The sequence below is a fragment of the Phallusia mammillata genome, chromosome 3 (assembly GCF_965637545.1).
Source record: "Phallusia mammillata chromosome 3, kaPhaMamm4.hap1.1, whole genome shotgun sequence".
NCBI classification, from domain to species: Eukaryota; Metazoa; Chordata; class Ascidiacea; order Phlebobranchia; family Ascidiidae; genus Phallusia; species Phallusia mammillata.
The window spans coordinates 5,601,336-5,620,551 of NC_137254.1; the positions used below are offsets into that span (position 1 = coordinate 5,601,336).

Consider the following 19,216-nt stretch of genomic DNA (forward strand, 5'->3'; position numbering starts at 1 on the left):
ATTTGTACAAGAGATGTAAGACGGGTCGGGCTTTTGGGGCTGAGTACCGCGCTTTTCGGCCTGGGTTCGGGCTTATAGGTTTCTAAAAAACGGATCTGATTCGGGCCCGACTTTACACTCTATGTCAGTATTTTTTGAATACATTTAACTAGCTACGTAGCCAGTTGTTGGACATGACCTAATGTCAAACAGCCTTGAAGTTGGTTTGTTCAAGACCAATTGTTGTTAAACTTTAGGGCCCAAACGGGCTTCTCAAAAACGATTGGGGTTTGGGTCGAGTTTCGGGCTTGTACTCTCTGGTTCGGGTCGGGTTCTGGGTCTAATTCTAGGCCCGTTTCCAATTCTAATTTGTACACCTACAATAACTGTTTTGCGTTAGTGGTGATATAATGGTCATTAAAAGTACAAATTCAGCCTCCACGAACTAACTTCTCTGTTTACTGTTAAATTAGCTCACAAAAAACATTATTACACACCGAAATGTTAAAACTGAAGCCATTTATCGTTTTACGTAACAAGTAAATTGGCACCTGGCGTCTGAAATTGAAATTCGAAATTGCGCATATGGATGCCGAAAGGGTGTTAAAAATAATTTCTCTTTAGCTTATCCCTGCATTTGCGGCAATCTTTAACATACAATCTGCGCATCGCGGCATATTAAGCATCTGCCCCTCACGCACAAATCCCATTGATCAATAACGAATTTGTTTAGGTAGTAGGAAGAAAAACATAATGAAATTACATCCATCAAATAAAGTGACACCTCGTTGCGCACAGTTGCTGTTCGGGATGAAAAAATAAATTGGCAAACTGCATGCTGACGTTACAATTTATATTGGCGCATGAAAACCATCGCATATGGTTTAGATTGACTATGGAACAGTGTTGAATGGTTTCATGCTTGGCAAGTCTTTTAGCAAAGGGAGTCGAAATTTCTAGTTGTTTAATGTTTTTGTCATAGCTGCGTTGGACAATTTTTTTAGCGCAGAAAATATTGCTGACAGTGGCATCATTAAGTTACACAGATGTTCAAACTGTCAGCGGTTGTGTATGTTTATCCTTCAGTGAGACAGTACTTATACCAATTGCCGTAAAATTCCGTCTACAGCAGTGGTATTAAAACCTTTTCAATTTTGTCTTGACGGTATTTGCGTAATTTTCTTGAGCATTAGTAGTTTAAACTAGAGTATTAAACGTGCAATATAACGCCACAGAAAAGACCAAGACAAAAACACAATAGACAAGTGGTCTTGAACAAGGCGTTTTGGGGCTGTTTGACATTAGCTCGGGTCCAGCATCTGACTACATGGCTAGTTAAATTTATCTGAAAACATATACTGATACAGAGTGAGAAGGCCCGAATCACGCTCGTTTTTTTAAAGAAACCTTAGCCGAACCTGACCCAAACTCGACCCGACTAGCAACTCAGGTCCAAGCTAAATTCATTCACAAACCTAAAAACTTCTTAGTAAAATATAAGCTTGGAGTTAACAAGTACTGTAAAGTTAATTCCTGGCGAAAGTAACCCTGCAACAACATTTGGGATGTTTTCAGTTTCGTTTCGAAAGATTATACCTCGCGTGGAAAGTTTACAAAACATCATTTTACGCCACATTCAAATATTAAAACTAAAATGAAATTGTGCACAAATATGTATTTCATAATTATCGGACATTTTTGTTTTCTTAAAAGTAAAACAGGACCACTTCTTGTTTGATGATACATTTGCAAGATCTGATATTACGTAAGACTGTAGAAATAATTTTAGCTCTTTACACCCCCTCTATCGCTTGGTGGACCTCATACAGTTCTTGTGTATAGGTTGTACACTATTACAAGACTGTGAACACTTTTCAAATGCATCTGAGTAACAGTACAACTATACCAGCTACGATTGACATTCCAACTACTCCGGCTATGATTAACACTGCAACTACTCCGGCTATGATTAACACTGCAACTACTCCGGCTATGAATGATACTGGGAACGGTACAGGGTATCCGTACGTGATTTTTGAACTGAGTGCGGATACTTTTCGACTTTGGCTTCGCGACGAAATTCTAAATGTGTTCATTACAGTCATCACGCTGTACTTAATCTTAAGTTTATCTGTTTTCGAGTATCGACGTAAAAAAGGCCGCCAGAACAAAAAGAAGGGGTTTTCAGCACACGTCGACGACTTTCTTTCCAAAGGAGCTCTGTGTCTTGTTGCTGGTGTTTTACTGTTCATACGGTGCATCTTAGAGCAATGCGTGCTTGGGATCTCCTCTACTTCGCTTTATTAGCGCTGCGATACTTGTAGGTTACCCGGCATTTTGTACTGTCATATCTATCGTATATGCATCGGGTTACAACATTATCAGCTCTCCAAGCGGTTGCGTTTATGATGTGACCACGATTGATACACAGGCATCACCAATGATCGGATGGCTTGTTTTTATTGCATCCTTCGTCTTCCAGTTTTCCCTTGTTGGTCTTTTCTTCTACCCACTGGCAAAGCACTACCGTTTGCGTTGTGTGGCAGGGGAGGCTCGACCGAACTCCGATTTCGTGCGACACACAGTGATTCGACTTTGTATATGCGCTGGTGTTTGTGTCTCATCCAACATGGCATCTTACATCTTGTTTATGGCAATGCATGTTAGTATGACTTCGATCAATTTCTGGGGGAACATGTTCAACATTGATTTGTTCTTAAACATTGTCACCGTTGCTGCGTCATTTATGGACTGGAAGAATCGACTGTTCCCTTGTATGACTTACAACGATAAGAAAGAGTTTGCAGTAATCAAGCATTAAAGCTTATGGGCAATGGGAATGAATTTAAACGGAGCCGGTCAACCGCCTGGTCGCATCGGAAATCGTAAATGTGTACATACAATTGCTGTTGAGATTCGATCGGCAACAAAACAATCTTTTTGTGCTTGTTCTTATGTTGAATTGTGTAATCATGTTCATGCGCCCGCTTGTAAATAAAAGCAATGTGTTTAAACGTGATTGCTTGGTTTAAAATTCGGCATATGCCGTCTCAGATTACCGAAATAATATTCCAAGGTGCGTGTTATACCAGTAAGCCTTAGGGTTTTTTCGAAAATCGGGTCGAATTTCTGGTTTATGATTTCGGATCAAAACTAATTTAAAAGCCAGACTTCCAACACAAAAAACGTGTAACGTCCCGTAAACGCGTCCCGATTATAGTACACACAGATATGGGGTATTGTAGATCTTATTAAAACAGGGGTCTCAAAAAAACACGGCCCTCAGGCCAGATATCATATATGACATAAGCAAATGAAAAATGCCCATTCAAATATGACCCAAGTTTGTTTTTTTCACTCACTCGTCAAGTGCTGAATAAACTTAAATTAATGAAACTTTAACTCACACCCATGTGTCTACGTTAAAAATTACAAATTGAATTATTTTTAAATATTACTATTATAATGAAATAATAAATAATGCAAACTTAGTCTGATCATGAAAGTATAAAGTTAAGAATCCGTTTAGTTCTATGTTTAGAAACGTTTTACGTTCATAATTCCTCACCAACATTTTTGACATTTGTGTAGGCCACAAAGATTGTTTAGAGGCCTAAGACAGTGCTTTACAGAACCATTTCATTTACACTACATATGTTTCGTAATTTTCCCGAGTAGGACTCGCGGCCCACAATAAATTGAATGATAATACCAATTAAACTTCTTAGCAAAAACGAAATCTTAAACTGCTAAAGGTATTTTTATACGTACCGCTACAGCTTTTAGGATCCATTTCACCTTAAATTTAATTTACGTAAACTAAGAGCAGTTTGAGACATCGCAGACAAAACTAAGATATAAAATTATGTTCAAACAATTGCTTTCATTGTAACTTGTAGTGAAATAAGAAAGTATTGATCAACACGCAAGTGAGATTGTAAAGCAATGAGCTATTGGAGGTTAACGAAAATAGCACTTTCAAATTCAAAGCAATGAAAACACATATTTTTCTGCAATTGGTGTGACGTCTTTAAAAGCATTTTGTCATCCAAGGCCGCATAAGGCCTACGGCTTCTAGGTAGTTCAAAATTGTTTTTTTTTTTCTTTTCGTTGGAGACCCCTGCACTAAAACAATCACCAAGCCGGAAATAGCTGCGTAACGCTGAATGCGCTGCAGCTACACCGTATAAAGACAATTCGGAAAAAGACTAATAAAACGGTGTTGCGGTGCTGACGTTATTTGTTGTAATTCTGTTATTCATTTATAACCAACTAAACAAGTTAATACACTTTATGTCAGACATTGTATCAATTTACACGTTAAATAATTACAATGTTTGTATCTTCTGTTTTCAATGTTACTATACAAGCACTTTTATCGTTTTGTTTAGAATTTAGCTACTTTCAAATAAGTGTCTAAGCAAAATGTATAGATATAATTTGTTTAAGATATAGATGAACAACTGGGATCAGCCCTGAAGCGTCGATGCAGTCAAGCGAGCACGGCACACTCATATAGAAATCATAGTACGACAGGCCTGTTTAAGGCGTTACACTGAATCAGCAGGTTACCAAGCATGATCGCTGATGGTCTGCATTGACGCTTCAGGGCTGATTCCAGCTATTCATCTATGTCTTAACTCATGACTGGTCGGTCTGGCGATCCCCTACTACGAAGCTGACATGTGCAGCATACAAGGCAGGCAATGGTGATTGTGATTCGATTTTTATTGGGTTTCTCCACTGAGCCTGTGTAGCTTAGTTGGAAAGGCGCGAGTCCTTTAAAGTCTCATCACAAACAGAACCAGAATCGCAGAGTGAACTTATGAAAACGATTTTTTCCCAACCTACAAATTTTGTATTATTTCATTACAGCTTTGTAGCGTTACAGATGAACAAAGGCAAATAAATTTTCAAAACCCCTTCACAATACTGAAGTGAAATCTAAAAGTTACAAACTATTTTAACACAAAAAAATAACTTAAAGTTCCCGCATTTCGCGCTTTTTTTCATTTCCCGGAAAAAAATTCCCGACAAATATTTTTGCGTTTTTTACTATGACAAGTTTATATTCGCCACAAACACTTAATTGAGTGCTTTATATCGATTATGATAATATATACCAGGGGTGGCCAACTTGTTAGTCGTTGAGATCGACAAAAATTTTCTTAATTGTACACGATCGACTGATCTGTGGTAATTTAGACTGCAACTAACACAAAACAATAACGTAAATTTCAGCATGAGATTTGATTGACAATTACCATATATTTATATTCGAGTTTTATTGTCAAGTCAAGCATCATTTGGTTCTTGTGACAATAAAAAGTCGCATGTGTAGGCTACATTTTTTATCAAAGTAGTCAGTGGGATGTTTAAGTCATCACATGGTTTATCAACTTTTCATAATCAGGCGTGTATCCTGTCAAAGACAGCCTTAACTGCAAAATGCTTTAACTTTTGCATTTCCTTAATCAATTGCATCTGCTTCATTAACGCAAACACTCTGTTTGTTACGACAAACATTGTATTTGTTACGACATAATTTGATGCCAAAATCACAGCTGTTACATACCAAAGAAGTGATATTTACATTATTATTAAGCCCTGCCGTAAGAAGTGCTGTGTGGTATTATTTAATTATAAAATTGATTTCAAATGAATACGCTTTTGATTAGTTGTGGATAATTTAGTGCGATCGACCAGTCATAAGCAGACGATCGACCAGTCGATCGCGATCGACGTGTTGGCCACACCTGATATATACTATGCTATAACGCATATAACGCACATAAAAGGCTTTTTAAGTTGTAATGTTAATTCGATTTTTATTACCGCTAGGTAGCGCCATTTGTCATCAAATTTATGTTTTTGAAATGGCTCACATCGACTGCGATTTAGGTGTATTAGCTTTTAAATTACCATTTGGGATTTAAGCCAAAATATGGTAATTGTTCTGTAACATAAACATTAAGGTAACATAGTACAAATAGTTGTACATTTTTATTTTAAACATTTATCTTTATTGTATTTTGTTTCCGTGTTTAACGACCTAACAAACGTATTAACGTATTGTAATCACGTAGCATGAAAAAGTTATGCGAAAACCCAGCGGTTGGGATACAAGTGCAAAAGTAGCAATTGTGGGAGAAAACACCTCAATTTTGTGAGGTGAAAAAACTTTTGAAATCCTCGCAAGGTGGCGCTAATGAACAATATGTCTAGGCTAATTGTAAGGCGCCTAATTACCACATATAGTGTCAAGTACTTTTTAATATTTACATGGAAACGTACTTCATTCAAACCAGAGTTGTACGTCGGGTCGAGTTCGGGCCGGGTTTGAGCATAGGTTTCTACAAAAAGGGCTTGATTGGGGCCTGTATGTTTTTAATTTAAGACACTCGGTTTTTAATTTAAGACACTCTGTGTCATTATTTTTTTAATAAGTTTAACTAGCTAAGTAGCTAGAAGGATCTGACCTAAGGTCAATAGCCTTAAAACGCCTGGTTCAAGACCAATTTTCTATTGTGTTTGTTGTCTTGATCTTACTGACCATAGGCGCCGAGTTTTACAAAAATGCAAGGTGGCGGGCATAAAATATTACGTCACTTGATGTGACGTGACGTCACTAATGCGTGCAACCACAATAATTTAAATTCAAAGCCAAACAAACTTTCCAAAAAATGCAACGTTCGTCCAAATCAGAAAAAAACGTATGTTTACAATTATGTTTAGTTCGCAATTGCAACACGTTGCTGTAACATTTATCATTAGTAACGTGTAAAAACTGTTTCGTCAAGTTTAACATTTATTACAACACATTTCCACTGTACACAACAATGGCCCAACATTTACTGCCAGACAATTGTGTGTTTGACATCATAAACAAAGCCCCAATCAAAGCAGGTTGCAGTTTTAAGCCACGTTTTGTGGCTGTATGTATCGCCAGCACGTTAGTTTAAAAGCAAAATTGTTTCCAAATTTCTTCAGATTTGACGATATTTGGTACGATACCGCTATAAACTAACCAAAATATCCACGATGGCCGCCACCGTGCTTTAAAAACCCAAGGTGGCGGCGCCACTCCGCCACCGCCTACTCGGCGCCTATGTTACTGACGCTACAATGTATAGGCCTCTCAAACAAATTTTCGAGTCTAAGCGGGCTTCTTAATAACGATTCGGGTTCGAGCTCTAATTTCAGGCCCGATTACAACTCTGGTACAAACCCCCCGAGAAAGGTTAAAAACTTTGGTTCAGTAAAAAAATTGAAAAGATTTGGTAAGAAGTCTAGAAGTGTTGGAATTTAACAACAGTAAATTTTTGCCAACAGCATGTAAAAGGGCCAACACAAATTTTGCTAATAGCATAGGGTGTCAAAATGTCTGCAAATTGTTACACATTCGCTAGAGCGAATTACACAATCGTAGATTTAAGTAACAAGACAAATACGTCTTAAGTTTCCAACAAAAAACGTCTTTAAACGGATGACCAGTGGGTGGCGCACAACTACTGTATATATTGTTGTGTATCAATCCGATTTCGTATCTCCTTATCCCGCGCACCTCTTGCATAAAACGATTCGTAAATGTCTTTCCGTTGTACTTTTAGCTTACTGGTGTTTTATTTTATGAACCTTTTACAATAGTGACACAAAATTAGTCATCAGTGATAAAGACCTTTTGAGATAGGCGAAAAAGTAAGTAAAAAGGCAAAAAATCTCCCTGGATCGAACAGAATTGGTCAAAGCAAGGCTTTTCTACTTGTCACTCTCAACAACCTGGAATGCCGTTAGATGGCTGCAGTAGCTAATAGGCCCTATGTCTTGTCACCAACTGCACTGATGAAACTTGATAGTTCGACGACGCATACGCAGTGCCACAAATCGGCTGAACACAGAATTCACTGTACACCTGGCACGCACGGTCATAGCGAAATCCGGCTGTAGAGTTTATTTTTTTGTTTACATGGTGCAAATAGTTCAGTATCTTTGGCATGTTGAAAACAAAACGTAGCTACCAAAACATAAGTGGGAGGTATAGATTGAAAGCGTTAAGCTAAACTATACATAAAAAATATCATTTCGTTCATTTGTTATGCACATAAATGTGTATTCGTATACCTGATTGAATTAATTATTTACCATCCGCAAGACTACTTGAGGCTCAAATGATTTGAAATGTGTTTAAAAGGCTTTAACTAACGGGCATCGGTTAATCCGGATCTTCGCCTAATCCGGACAATTCGTAAGACACGGGCCTGTATTAACTGTGGTTAAGAACTAAGCAGGGGACCACGGTTTATGAGAGTTACTTTAAAGATTGACCCAAACTACCATACATGAACGAGTTAGATCACTGATGAGGTACCTGTAGGTATTATGGACCACATATACACTATTTCCTACAAGCAAAAACTAACATACAGAACGAATAGGTCGCTTAATAAACCTTAGTGGGTAGGTATTAATTTATTATTCGGTTGAGACCAGAATTATATACCCATACATTAAAAGAATATATAGGCAGTGCTGTTAGGTACCTTATATACAGTGATATATTATTAAAAATATAACTTAGCTGGCTTGATGAATGCACTGTTTGACAACACATAATTAACAGTACATCATACGCGTATGCACCTTTACGAAGCAAGCGTTTTGTTAGAGTCCACCAAAATTGTCTTAAACCAGCGATTTTTAAAATGTGTTTTGTAAAAGATCATTAGGAGTTTCACAAGAAATTGATTAGTTTGACTTGGGTGCCATGAAACACCGTTCGAACATTACTAGTTTAACACAATGGGCGTAAGTAGCTCTTTAATGGAAGTAATTATCCACTATTTCAAGTGTGAATGGCTCAATTTGTTGTTGTATAATAATAAGACTCGCTGTGCAATAACAATAATGAAATTATATGGGTCTGTTGCTCCTTAGATACAATACAGTAGTTGATTTAAGTGTTTGAACTTGTTAGTTCGTCATTATAAAATTTCGTTTGGTGTTCCGCAAGACTTTTTATTGCAGAAAAAGTGTTCCGTGTATCAAAAGAGATTAAAAGAACATTGCAATAAACAAGACAGGCAGTGCAGCCCTTAATATCTTCAGGTACCTTACATAGCATATTAATTGAAATAGGGCATATAGCATAGCTGGATATATACACAACTAACAAACACGCCATTAACAGCACACACATGCATACATACATGCGCATAGCACCTTACGGAACGAGCGTTGCGTTAGCGCGCCGGATACCACGGTACGATTGTACAGGGATGATTTCATTTCCTATTCTTTGTTCGTATGTTACGGGCCGCACGCAACGCGTAATTATCTGAAGGGTTCTGTGTTTATCGCTTGTGTTAGTTGTATATTATGCAGTGCTATATGTTGGTGTGTTATATTAGAGTCGGGTTTTTTGGTAAGGTTTTTGGTTTATTTGTTAAATAAGTGATATATTTAGTTAAATTAAGGTAGTTTTAGTACTAATTGAGCTGTGATGTTGTAATTCAAATCATTTTGGAGAGAAATTTTACACAGAAGTGTTCTTAGAGAAAATATATTGACAAATTATTGCAGTAAAACATGTATATGATAATCAAATGTAGAGAAAACAGTTTGAAAAGTGTATTTAAACGGGATTTCAAACCAAATTTGGTATTTATTTTAAAACTACGTGAATTAAATGTTTTGGTTTTGGAAATTATTGAAATGTATGAGTGTTTAAGGAAATTTATTAGGTTATGTTTTTGGTGGGCCTAAATTGGTGAATTTTTAAAGTTTTACCTGACTGCTTTAAGAGTAAATATACAGTTTAAAAATGCATTATCTCATTGTGGCAGAAAGGTTTTTATTATAAGTAAAACTTTTTAATAAACTGCAGTACTTTGGGCCTATTGGGGGCGTTATAAGAAATCAAGAAAGCATTTTAGCAAGACTTAGAGTACAACTTACAAATAAAATAAGTATCACAAGTGATAAAAATGCAATAATCCCCTCAAAACAGCAAGATTTGAAAGCCTAAAACATCACTGAGACAAAATATTACAGAGATTATAAAGAGAATGCGAAATTTATCTAGATATTTATGACAGCATTTAAAACAGTGTATACTTGTGACTGCTTTGCATTGAAAATCATATTGGAATGCCTTATAAGCATAAATTCTTTTACCGCAGGGGTACAGTAGGCCTGCCTTTTCGCTATGACGGCCGCATCGCAGATCCTTATTTCACCAATTTTCACCCAAATCAAGTGTCTGCTTGTTCCTAAATAGGTTTTTACTTTATATTTTCCAACTAATGGTATCTGAAAAGTCTAGAATCTAGACTCTAGATTAACTTTGATTTGGATGCACAGATCGAGCTAAACAGTCTGACGATCAGTCCAAACTGTCTATGACGTCATAATCTAAATTGTGACGCTTGTGGTGCGTTTTTCTAGCATTGTTTGCACACAAATAGTCTTATGCATTCGACTACTAGGCAATACTCTTTTAAGCCCCATAAAATATGGTTAGAGCTGTTTTGCAAACCAGACATTTAGCAAAACAGTTTAATTTACGTTATGACCGCTAGTACTTATATTTACAAAAAAATTCACGACCGCATAAACTCGTCTTGTCTCCAAAAATGTTACAAAATGACAACATAGACTTACTATATTTATTTGTTATAAACTTTTTAGGTTGTTTAGTGTTGTAGGTTTATAAATTTACAAAGATTTGGGAGAAGACTTAGAAAATGCGTTGCGTATTTTCAATTTGTGTTGCCATTCTTGGCTTGGCAGTTAGTGTTTCTGCAACAAGTAAGATATTTCGTTTTTGATAGGAATAATTTTCTGTTTTTTCGAAGAGCGTTGGCGTTTTTAAACGTTTTAATCCTTTTCAAAGAGCAACGAGATAAAATTTATTTAATTCCGTCTAAAAACTTAATTACCAACTATGACGACAAAAATTAGCCCTCAGAAAAAGTCAAATTTCCCGTTTTGAAAAAGAAACTGCATTTCTAACTTTTTAAATGTAAATGCCATTCAAGTATATTTTTACTTTAGAACAACAGAAATACAAAATGGCCGCGCTTTTTATCATACTATAACCGTATATCAGTAGCTCAGCGAAAATAAATCACTGAAAATATGACTAATGAGTTACAAAACACTATTTTTTCCTAACTTTTTGAACTGAATTATATATTTGTTTTCAGGAGAACTAAGCCGCCAAAAACGTGCCGGTTCTGATGAAATTCCAGACATAAACAGCCTTTGTAAGTATAAAAACGCACTGTCATTTGGCTTGGCTATAGCACTCCAGTTACTTTTTTCCTCACACAGTTTTTTTAGATGCATAAACTACAAAAAACTACTTTTTTAATTTTTTTTAAATTATCATAAGAATAAGTCTGACAATTTTGTTCTAATAATTTTCTTTAGAGTACATTTATCATTATTTTTTTCACAAGCGGTTTTAAAATCTTGACTCTCGCCTCTATGACATATGGCATTTACGCATTACGACTCTATTTATCATTACGATTGCATTTGCCTATGTTGAATAAAACCCAAATATCAAACCTGCCGTTTATATTGGTGTTTGCAAGCAGATGATATACACTAAAATTCTGCTTGATTAGTTTTTCTGTAGCATGGAGTTGCGCCTTTTGGGCTGGTTTAAAAACTGTTTTTATATGTTTAACAAAAAAAAGTTATTAAAAAACAAGTAAAAACAATATTTATCTTTTACAGTGGCGATTGAAAACTCACTTGCGAACATTGATTGTCGACACAACGGAGCTTCTATTAGGTAAGAATAAAGCACAGTTGTTAAAGTTAGCTACTAATACGAATAAATTGTAGTAATAGCAATTGGAAAATGTAAATGTAACAAAAAAGTACAACACACACAGATAGCCACGAAATCCAACAATAACACGTTTATACTAACAACAGCAAAATCAACAACAATAGCAAAAATCTAAATACAATATCACCTCTAACAACAATAGCAAAACAGATTACAGAAAAAAAAACAATAAACAAAAACCACAATTTTAACATTAAAATAACTACAATAACAAACTATTCTTGTCATTTTTTTAGTATAAGTGACGCTTATCTAGCCAGCGAGGGGATTGATGCAGATCGGTTAGTCCTTACAGATGAAGACGGTTTTACCGAATGTGAAGCAGGAAACCAGGACGGCCAATTCATCTTTATGTTGGGCTTGGGTCAATGTGTCTGGGGTACTGAGGTATTAATTTTGCTTTTTTGCTCGCTTGACAAACCAATTTTAAAAGGAAAATACGAGGATGCTTTGAAAACCGGATTGAATCGGTATTACGCCGTTAATAGGCCTGTCGGACTATGATTTATAAAAGAGTATGTCGTGATCGCTGGTCTGTGTATGTGGACCTTAACCAATTTTAAATAAGGCTGAGGCGATTAGGAAACCAGTTTTTAACTGTCTGTATAATAATTTCGGATTTCATATTATAAGTAGTCAATTTTGCAAAATTGGTCATTAAAAGAAGTAGACCCTTCACTGCATGCTTTTCCAGCAGTCCGTATTTTCTTTTAGCGACCCACAATTCCCTATTTGTTATCCAAACACCACTGTATTATTGGCAAACAACCCGAAATGACTCCAGCGCAAATAAAAAACAACCGTCTCGTAGGTTTAAATGATTATTTAGGCTACAGAATGAAAATAAGAACCAAAAATTACTACGCAAGCTGCCGACAGTGCACACTATTTTGACCTATTAGGTATTATCAGTGCAGCTGGTGGCATGCCATTGGCCATACAGGCCGGTGTAGCCATTTAACGTCACTCCAATTTGTTAGAAGTAACATGCCAAAAAGCCACAAATCTTTTCGAAAATCTGTTCGATGCCCCAACTGGGTGTAAATCACTGCAAATTTAACATAAAAAACTAGCGTTTTAAGCTGATTTTTGTTGTTGTTATGATTATGAAACCTCAGATCCCTAATAGCCCATGCACAAATTGCATTTACAATATTTGCGTGGGCCACCTACCGGAAATTAGCAAACATGGCTACTGTGAGTTCTTACATTAGTAGCTACACCATCAATCACCGAGAAAACATTATAGCAAAGCAATCGTTTTTGTTTCCAATATTTTTACGTACATTTACTTGCCGAAAAAAAACTTACATTTCATTTGCTTTTATCAGAACAAAGACGACGGTGTTGCCCACTATTACAAAGCTTGTGTAATTTCTACACCCACCCCAGGAGATAACCCTATCAGCCGAGCTGACATCCCAACCCTTGTGATGGGTTGCCTTTACGATCGCGAATACAAGACCGTCGTTGGCCCTATTGAGCCCCGTTTAGTGTAAGTACAAATTACAAGTAGTAAGTCGGGCCGTTTTTTTCGGGCCCGGTTCGGGTTCGGGTTCGGGCTTTGGGTTCATAAAAAAACGGATCTGATTCGGGCATGACTTTACACTCTGTGTCAGTAGTTTTTGAGTAAATTTAACTATCTAAGAAGCCAGTTGCTGGACCTGACTTAGCGTCAAACAGTCCAAAAACGACTTGTTCAAGAATAGTTGTCTATTATTGTATGGGCTACTCTGTTGGTTGTCGTGGTCTTTCCTGGGGCTTCTATGTTATAGGCCTGTCAATCAAACTTTTGGGCCTAAACGGGCTTCTCAAAAACGATTTGGCTTCGGGCCGGGTTTCGGGCTCGCGATTTTGGTTTCGGGTCAGGTTCGGCCTCCAGTTTCAGACCCGTTTACAAATCTGCTTCAGACACATACGGGAAAATTCGCTTTAGAAATTTATTTATCTTAGTGAATAAAAACATTGCGACACAAAAGCACTGAAAGAATTAACAAGTCGGAAGTATTTGTGCAACGTTAAAACGTTACGGAGCGCAAGACAGTGGCTAAATAATGTTTAAACACGGCGCAGATATACCGTATTATAACGCGTTATGTGACTGGGGCTTGGCGAAGTTGGCGCATTGTGGGTAAACAAGACTGAGGGTGGGACGTTGGTTATTATAAGATATGCACTTCTGTTAAGAGATTTGGTCAATAGATTTTGTAGAACTAGAAAGATGTACTGCCAGCCCTGTATAGCGATATGCGTCCGACTAATTGTTCGCCTATTGTGTACAAACAATTGAATAAACAGGCACCACATTGCGTCACAATTGGGATGGTTGCGTCATAAACAATTAGGAATAATCGCCAAATCGTTTAGCTAAATCTGTGAGTTAAGTCAGAAATCAATTTGGACTTTTCAGACGTCCTAATTAGTTGGCCCGGTAAGTTGCTTTTTATGATTTAACTTGAATAAGGTACAGCAGCTCGGGTACCACCTCAAAAGCTCCGGCGTACCACTAGTGCAGGGGTTCTTAGCCTGGGGTGCACGCACCCCCAAGGGGTGCGAGAACTGTTCCTAGGGGGTGCGGGGATGCTGACCCATTAAGGTTGGTTAGGTCTATTCTATTTAAGCAATTACAGAAGGGGGAGCGAAAATTGGTTAGTGATTTGAAAGGGGGTGCGAAAATTGGTTTGTGATTTGAAAGGGGTGCAGCAAGGAAAAAAGGTTAAGAACCACTGCACTAGTGGTACGAGTACCACAGTTTGAGAACCACTGTTCTAGACCAAATGACACGGCCGTTATGGTGCATCTTTTAATACAGTATACTGTACTTATGCGTTGCATGCACGTATGAGCAAACACTATGTACTCTTTTTATAAAGTTTAGGGGAAATAGATTAATCCCTGTCTATCTTATTTATAACCCAAACAAACCAATTTTTGTATAATATTGCTTTTAATGACTAAAATGATTTGTTTTTTTAGTCGTTTCGATAAAGTTGTCCACCCGGTGAAATTCCGTTTTGAAGCTGACCTTCTAAGATACACTGATGACAACTTTGACGTACTGGCCACTGACACCGACATTGAGCTCGGCACCGAATTATTCTTTAAAAGCCAAATGACACCTTCAAGCGGATTCATTTTACAGGTGACAAAAATAAACTATTTTTGCACAATGTGAAGTAATGCCTTCTCTAGTTGTGTTTATTCACAATGTGCCTTAATTTCTTGGTGAGCCCGCATAGCATAACGCTTTCCGTTTTTGATTTTTATTGCTACTGCTTCGCTATGTATTCGTTGAGAAATACACTCAACACAATTTAAATCAGCCCATGATTTTAACTAACTGAAACCTTGTTTTTATCTATTTGTCACTATCTGCAATGTATCCAATTTAATAACAGTTGCAAATAATTAGTTTCTTTAAACATCTTTTTAGTGTTTTTAGCCTGCAAAATGTACCAAAGATAAATGTGTAATTATTTAATGTATCTCTAAAATATTTTGTGAAACACTGGACTGGCACCTGACTGATATTGCTCAAGTCCCAACTATTTATACAAAACGTCAAAAGTCAATGTTACCAACTCAGTTATAAGAAGCGCTAAATCTAACCCTTCATTTTTTAACATTTTAGTTTGTATGATATAAATTAGTTTTGTTTTTCAGGGTCGCAAATGTTGGGTGCAACCTGGAGATGAATCTTATGAGGGTCCAGCACGTTTCTACATTTTGAAAGATGGGTAAGCAAATAAATGCTGAAATAGACTATATTTCACTTCACATTAGTTTATCAGGAAACCCTGTTTAAACGCAGAAGGTCATGCAACCAATAAGGATAGGGTTGACTATTTGAGGCTTTTGTGAACTAATTTTAGGTGTGCAAAACCAGCGATATGGTTCACAGCGCAAAACTAGTGAAGAACCCGCGTTAAACTGGCAAAACAATTGCTATAGTTGACTGCACGAAGTTAAAAAAAAAGCTTTAAGCAAGCAAAATTGGCGCTATGGTTGACTGCAGAAAGTTAGATAGCCAACCTGCCAGCAAGCATTACAAAACTAGTTAGGAAACCTGCATCAAGGTTGTAAAACTGTAAAACAAGCGCTATGGTTGACTACTTGAAGCCAGTTCGGAAATCCGCTTTTGGCAAGAACAATAAAGCCTTAGTTCGCTACGAAAAAAGCAATTGCTTCAAGTATGTAAAACAAGCGCTATCAGAGTTGTACGCTGGGTCGGGTTTGGGCTTGTTTTTTTATCCAATAGGGCTTGGTTCGCGCGTGTCTTTTTCACATTATGTGTCCGCCATGTTGTAAAATATGAATTGCTTTACAAAGTAGATAGTTGCTTGACTAATCCTACTACCCAACAGCCTGAAAAAGTTGTTTCAGCCATTGTCTGTTGTGTAGGCTTTCTTTATTATAGGCCTACCAATCAAAGTTTCAGGACAAAATGGACATCTTCAGAACGATTCGGGTTTATACTTTCGGGTTCAGGCCGTGTTCTGGCTCGAATTTCGGGCCCACCTACAACTCTGAGCGCTGTTGTTGACAAAAGAAACCTGCATTAAGCCTACAAAATAGTGTAGCCTATGCTACATAACAAGTGGCATGGTAATTAAAAGCCTTTAAGCTCGCAAAGTCGTCGTAACATATCACACGTTACTGACCTGAACCATACGATAGCTTATTAGTGTCATAACCACAACTCTTGTTAACTTTTTCAGCTGCGCAGAGGAAGATCCACTGTCAAGAGCGGACCCAGGAAATGTCGTCCATACTTCGCATACTGATTCAAAACTCGAGTTTTCATATCAATTCTTTACTTGGCGTCACCAGGAATTGTCCGATCAAGATTTCTGGGTCTGTTGTGAACTGGACGTTTGCCCAGAGAATGAGGAGTGCGATGATAGGGTGAGTTTCTTAGGTGATTTTTAGGCTTCCATATAATAGGGATAGGAAAATACACTCTTATGGGGTCATTTCGGATTTAGCATAACCCTCCGAGCTAGAGATGAGATGTCTTAATTAAACTTTAGGGATACGGCTGCAGCGACGAGTTGTGCAGCCGTAAACATGTATCTTAAAATATATGTACAGGAGGCCGAGACATGAATTTTAAAATGTCCAATAAAGACTTTGTGGGACTAAAAAGAGTGTTACCAGAAGCTTCGATAAGTCAACCCTAGTGTACACGATAGATACAATAATTATAATGTATACTGACAGTTTAATGAGGACAATAACAGCCAAAATAGACGTAAAATCAACATGCATTATTAATCAAATGTGTCGGCAAATGCCCGTACCATCATCAGTCATATGAAGGGCCAGTACTTGTGGGTATAAAACGGTGTAACTGATGCGGTCCCTCATACCACTGATAATGATTTTAGCATTTACCGAAACGTTTGATGAATAAAGCATGTTGCTTTTAATGTCTATTTGGGCCGTTATTTTTCTCACTTAACTTAATAACAGATTCGTGTAGAGCAGTGGTTCCCAACCTTCCATGGACCGTGGCCCCCTAAAAGTGTCATTTTTGCCTGGTGCCCCCCTTCATGTAACCTTGTAAGTCCTGTGGCCCCCTTAAAATGTAAATGGCAAACTCGTGTGGAAATTGGATACTAATATCGGCTTTAAACAGGTCGAATAGAGTAAATGAGGGTCCGCATTCGTAAAAAGCCTCAATATAGACAAATAGTATGCAAAATAGTTGATTAAATTAGGGACTTTTTAGTGGGTGTTTCTGGTAAATCTACACCTGTGGCCCCCCTGAACACAGCTCGTGGCCCCCCTGGGGGCCATGGGCCCTGGTTGGGAACCACTGGTGTAGAGTTTTCCAAATAAACCCAGCAGAATCAAAGAATGCAAAAAGCACTTGAAAAATACGGCAACCATTTTAGGCATGATTACGTATTAAGAATTTTAGTACAAGACCTTTCAGTCTAAAAGTGTAAAATTGCGGCACAAATTAGGCCTAGTGTAATATAATGACCTTTTTTATTCAAACTCAAACCCGAACCCTACCCAAAAGGCGATGTCAGGCTTTTACAACTCGATATGCTGTAATTAATGTCATTTTTGTGCATTTCAGGAATGCGACGGTGGTTCACGCACAAAGCGCTCGGTGGCAGCAAAGAGTGAATCAATGAAGACTGTCTCCATGGGACCACTGCGTTTGGCCAAACGCAAAGCACCTAAAGCTTCCAACAAAAAGACCCACAAAGGAAACAAGAAACAGAAAACCCGTAAGTAAAAGTAGTTGGAAAATTCCTTTAGCCACAAACTAGTTTTGGATACGGGAATTTTTGTTTGGCTAAGCTTACACACAAGCTTTTAAAGTACACTAAGGGCCACTGTAAGCAATATTAGATGTCCACGCTGTGGCCACACACTAGTTTATGAGCAGCATATATATTCATGCGTCAGGGCACACACAAGCTCCCTAAGTACACTAAGGACCGCTGTGAGCAATATTAGATGTGCACACCTTTAAAACAATTTACAAACCATTTAAATGCGTAGAAAAGATGTTCACGTGTCTGGGCATAAACGCTAGCTCCCTGAGTACAGTAAGAGCAACAGATATTAATGCCATTTTAACGGTTCAATCACTTTTTGCAGACCAAAAACCTCTCGAACGACCTAAGAAAAACGACCACCCAGTCAAAAAAGAGAAACCACTGAAAGGAGACAATACGGTCAAAATACAACTGATGGCATTGCAACAGGCAAAAGAAAATATTCATACAGCTATGGTGGCTCTTGGAGGGGTTGCTGTCATTTTAATCATTGCTTCTGGTTTCGGATTTGTCCTTATATCCCGAAGAAAGAAATACCTCAAAGCCTCTAAGATTTAAAAAGGAAAAACTGTTTCTTTGTGGACTTTATTGTAATCGGAAAAGTGAAATATTGTGTGTGTGTTGCGAAACTTTGAAATGACAGTGACGTCATATTCTACTCTGTGACGTAATAGTGACTGTGCATCTTTATGGTTAATACAAATAACAAACATTTGATGATGTGTTTATAGGCTTTTCGAAATTAATGTTTAGGTTTGTAGGATACAATTTTAAACTAGTTGTTTAGTTGAAATATGAGAATTGAACGAAATATTAGTTTTTCTCGGTAACAGAAACTATCAAAAATATTGAATTTATAAGCAAGCTGCAGATATTGCACACTGCTTTGATATGTAAGGTCTTATCAATGTAACAAGTGACAAAAAAATCACCGAATATGCTAGTATAGCCTCATTACAGCACAGTTTGTCGAGATTAACTGACTGAAAATCCATGCCTAACCAATCTGGCCGATGCCACATCTGGACATAAACTACCAAAATATCAAGACCTTATATGTTGTTGAAACAGTGTGTACTGT

The 19,216-nt window shown here is 37.4% G+C and overlaps 1 protein-coding gene across 1 annotated transcript; it reads left to right on the forward strand.

The window, feature by feature from the left end:
* The first annotated feature begins 10,669 nt into the window (after positions 1-10,669).
* On the forward strand, positions 10,670-18,852 carry LOC145220527 (uncharacterized). Its single transcript, XM_080087739.1, has 10 exons — positions 10,670-10,785; positions 11,184-11,243; positions 11,722-11,779; positions 12,076-12,226; positions 13,171-13,334; positions 14,816-14,981; positions 15,503-15,576; positions 16,558-16,744; positions 17,928-18,081; positions 18,458-18,852. Exons 1-10 carry the CDS (start codon positions 10,722-10,724, stop codon positions 18,691-18,693), a joined length of 1,314 nt encoding a protein of 437 aa, XP_079943865.1. The 5' UTR covers positions 10,670-10,721; the 3' UTR covers positions 18,694-18,852.
* The last annotated feature ends 364 nt before the right edge of the window (positions 18,853-19,216 follow it).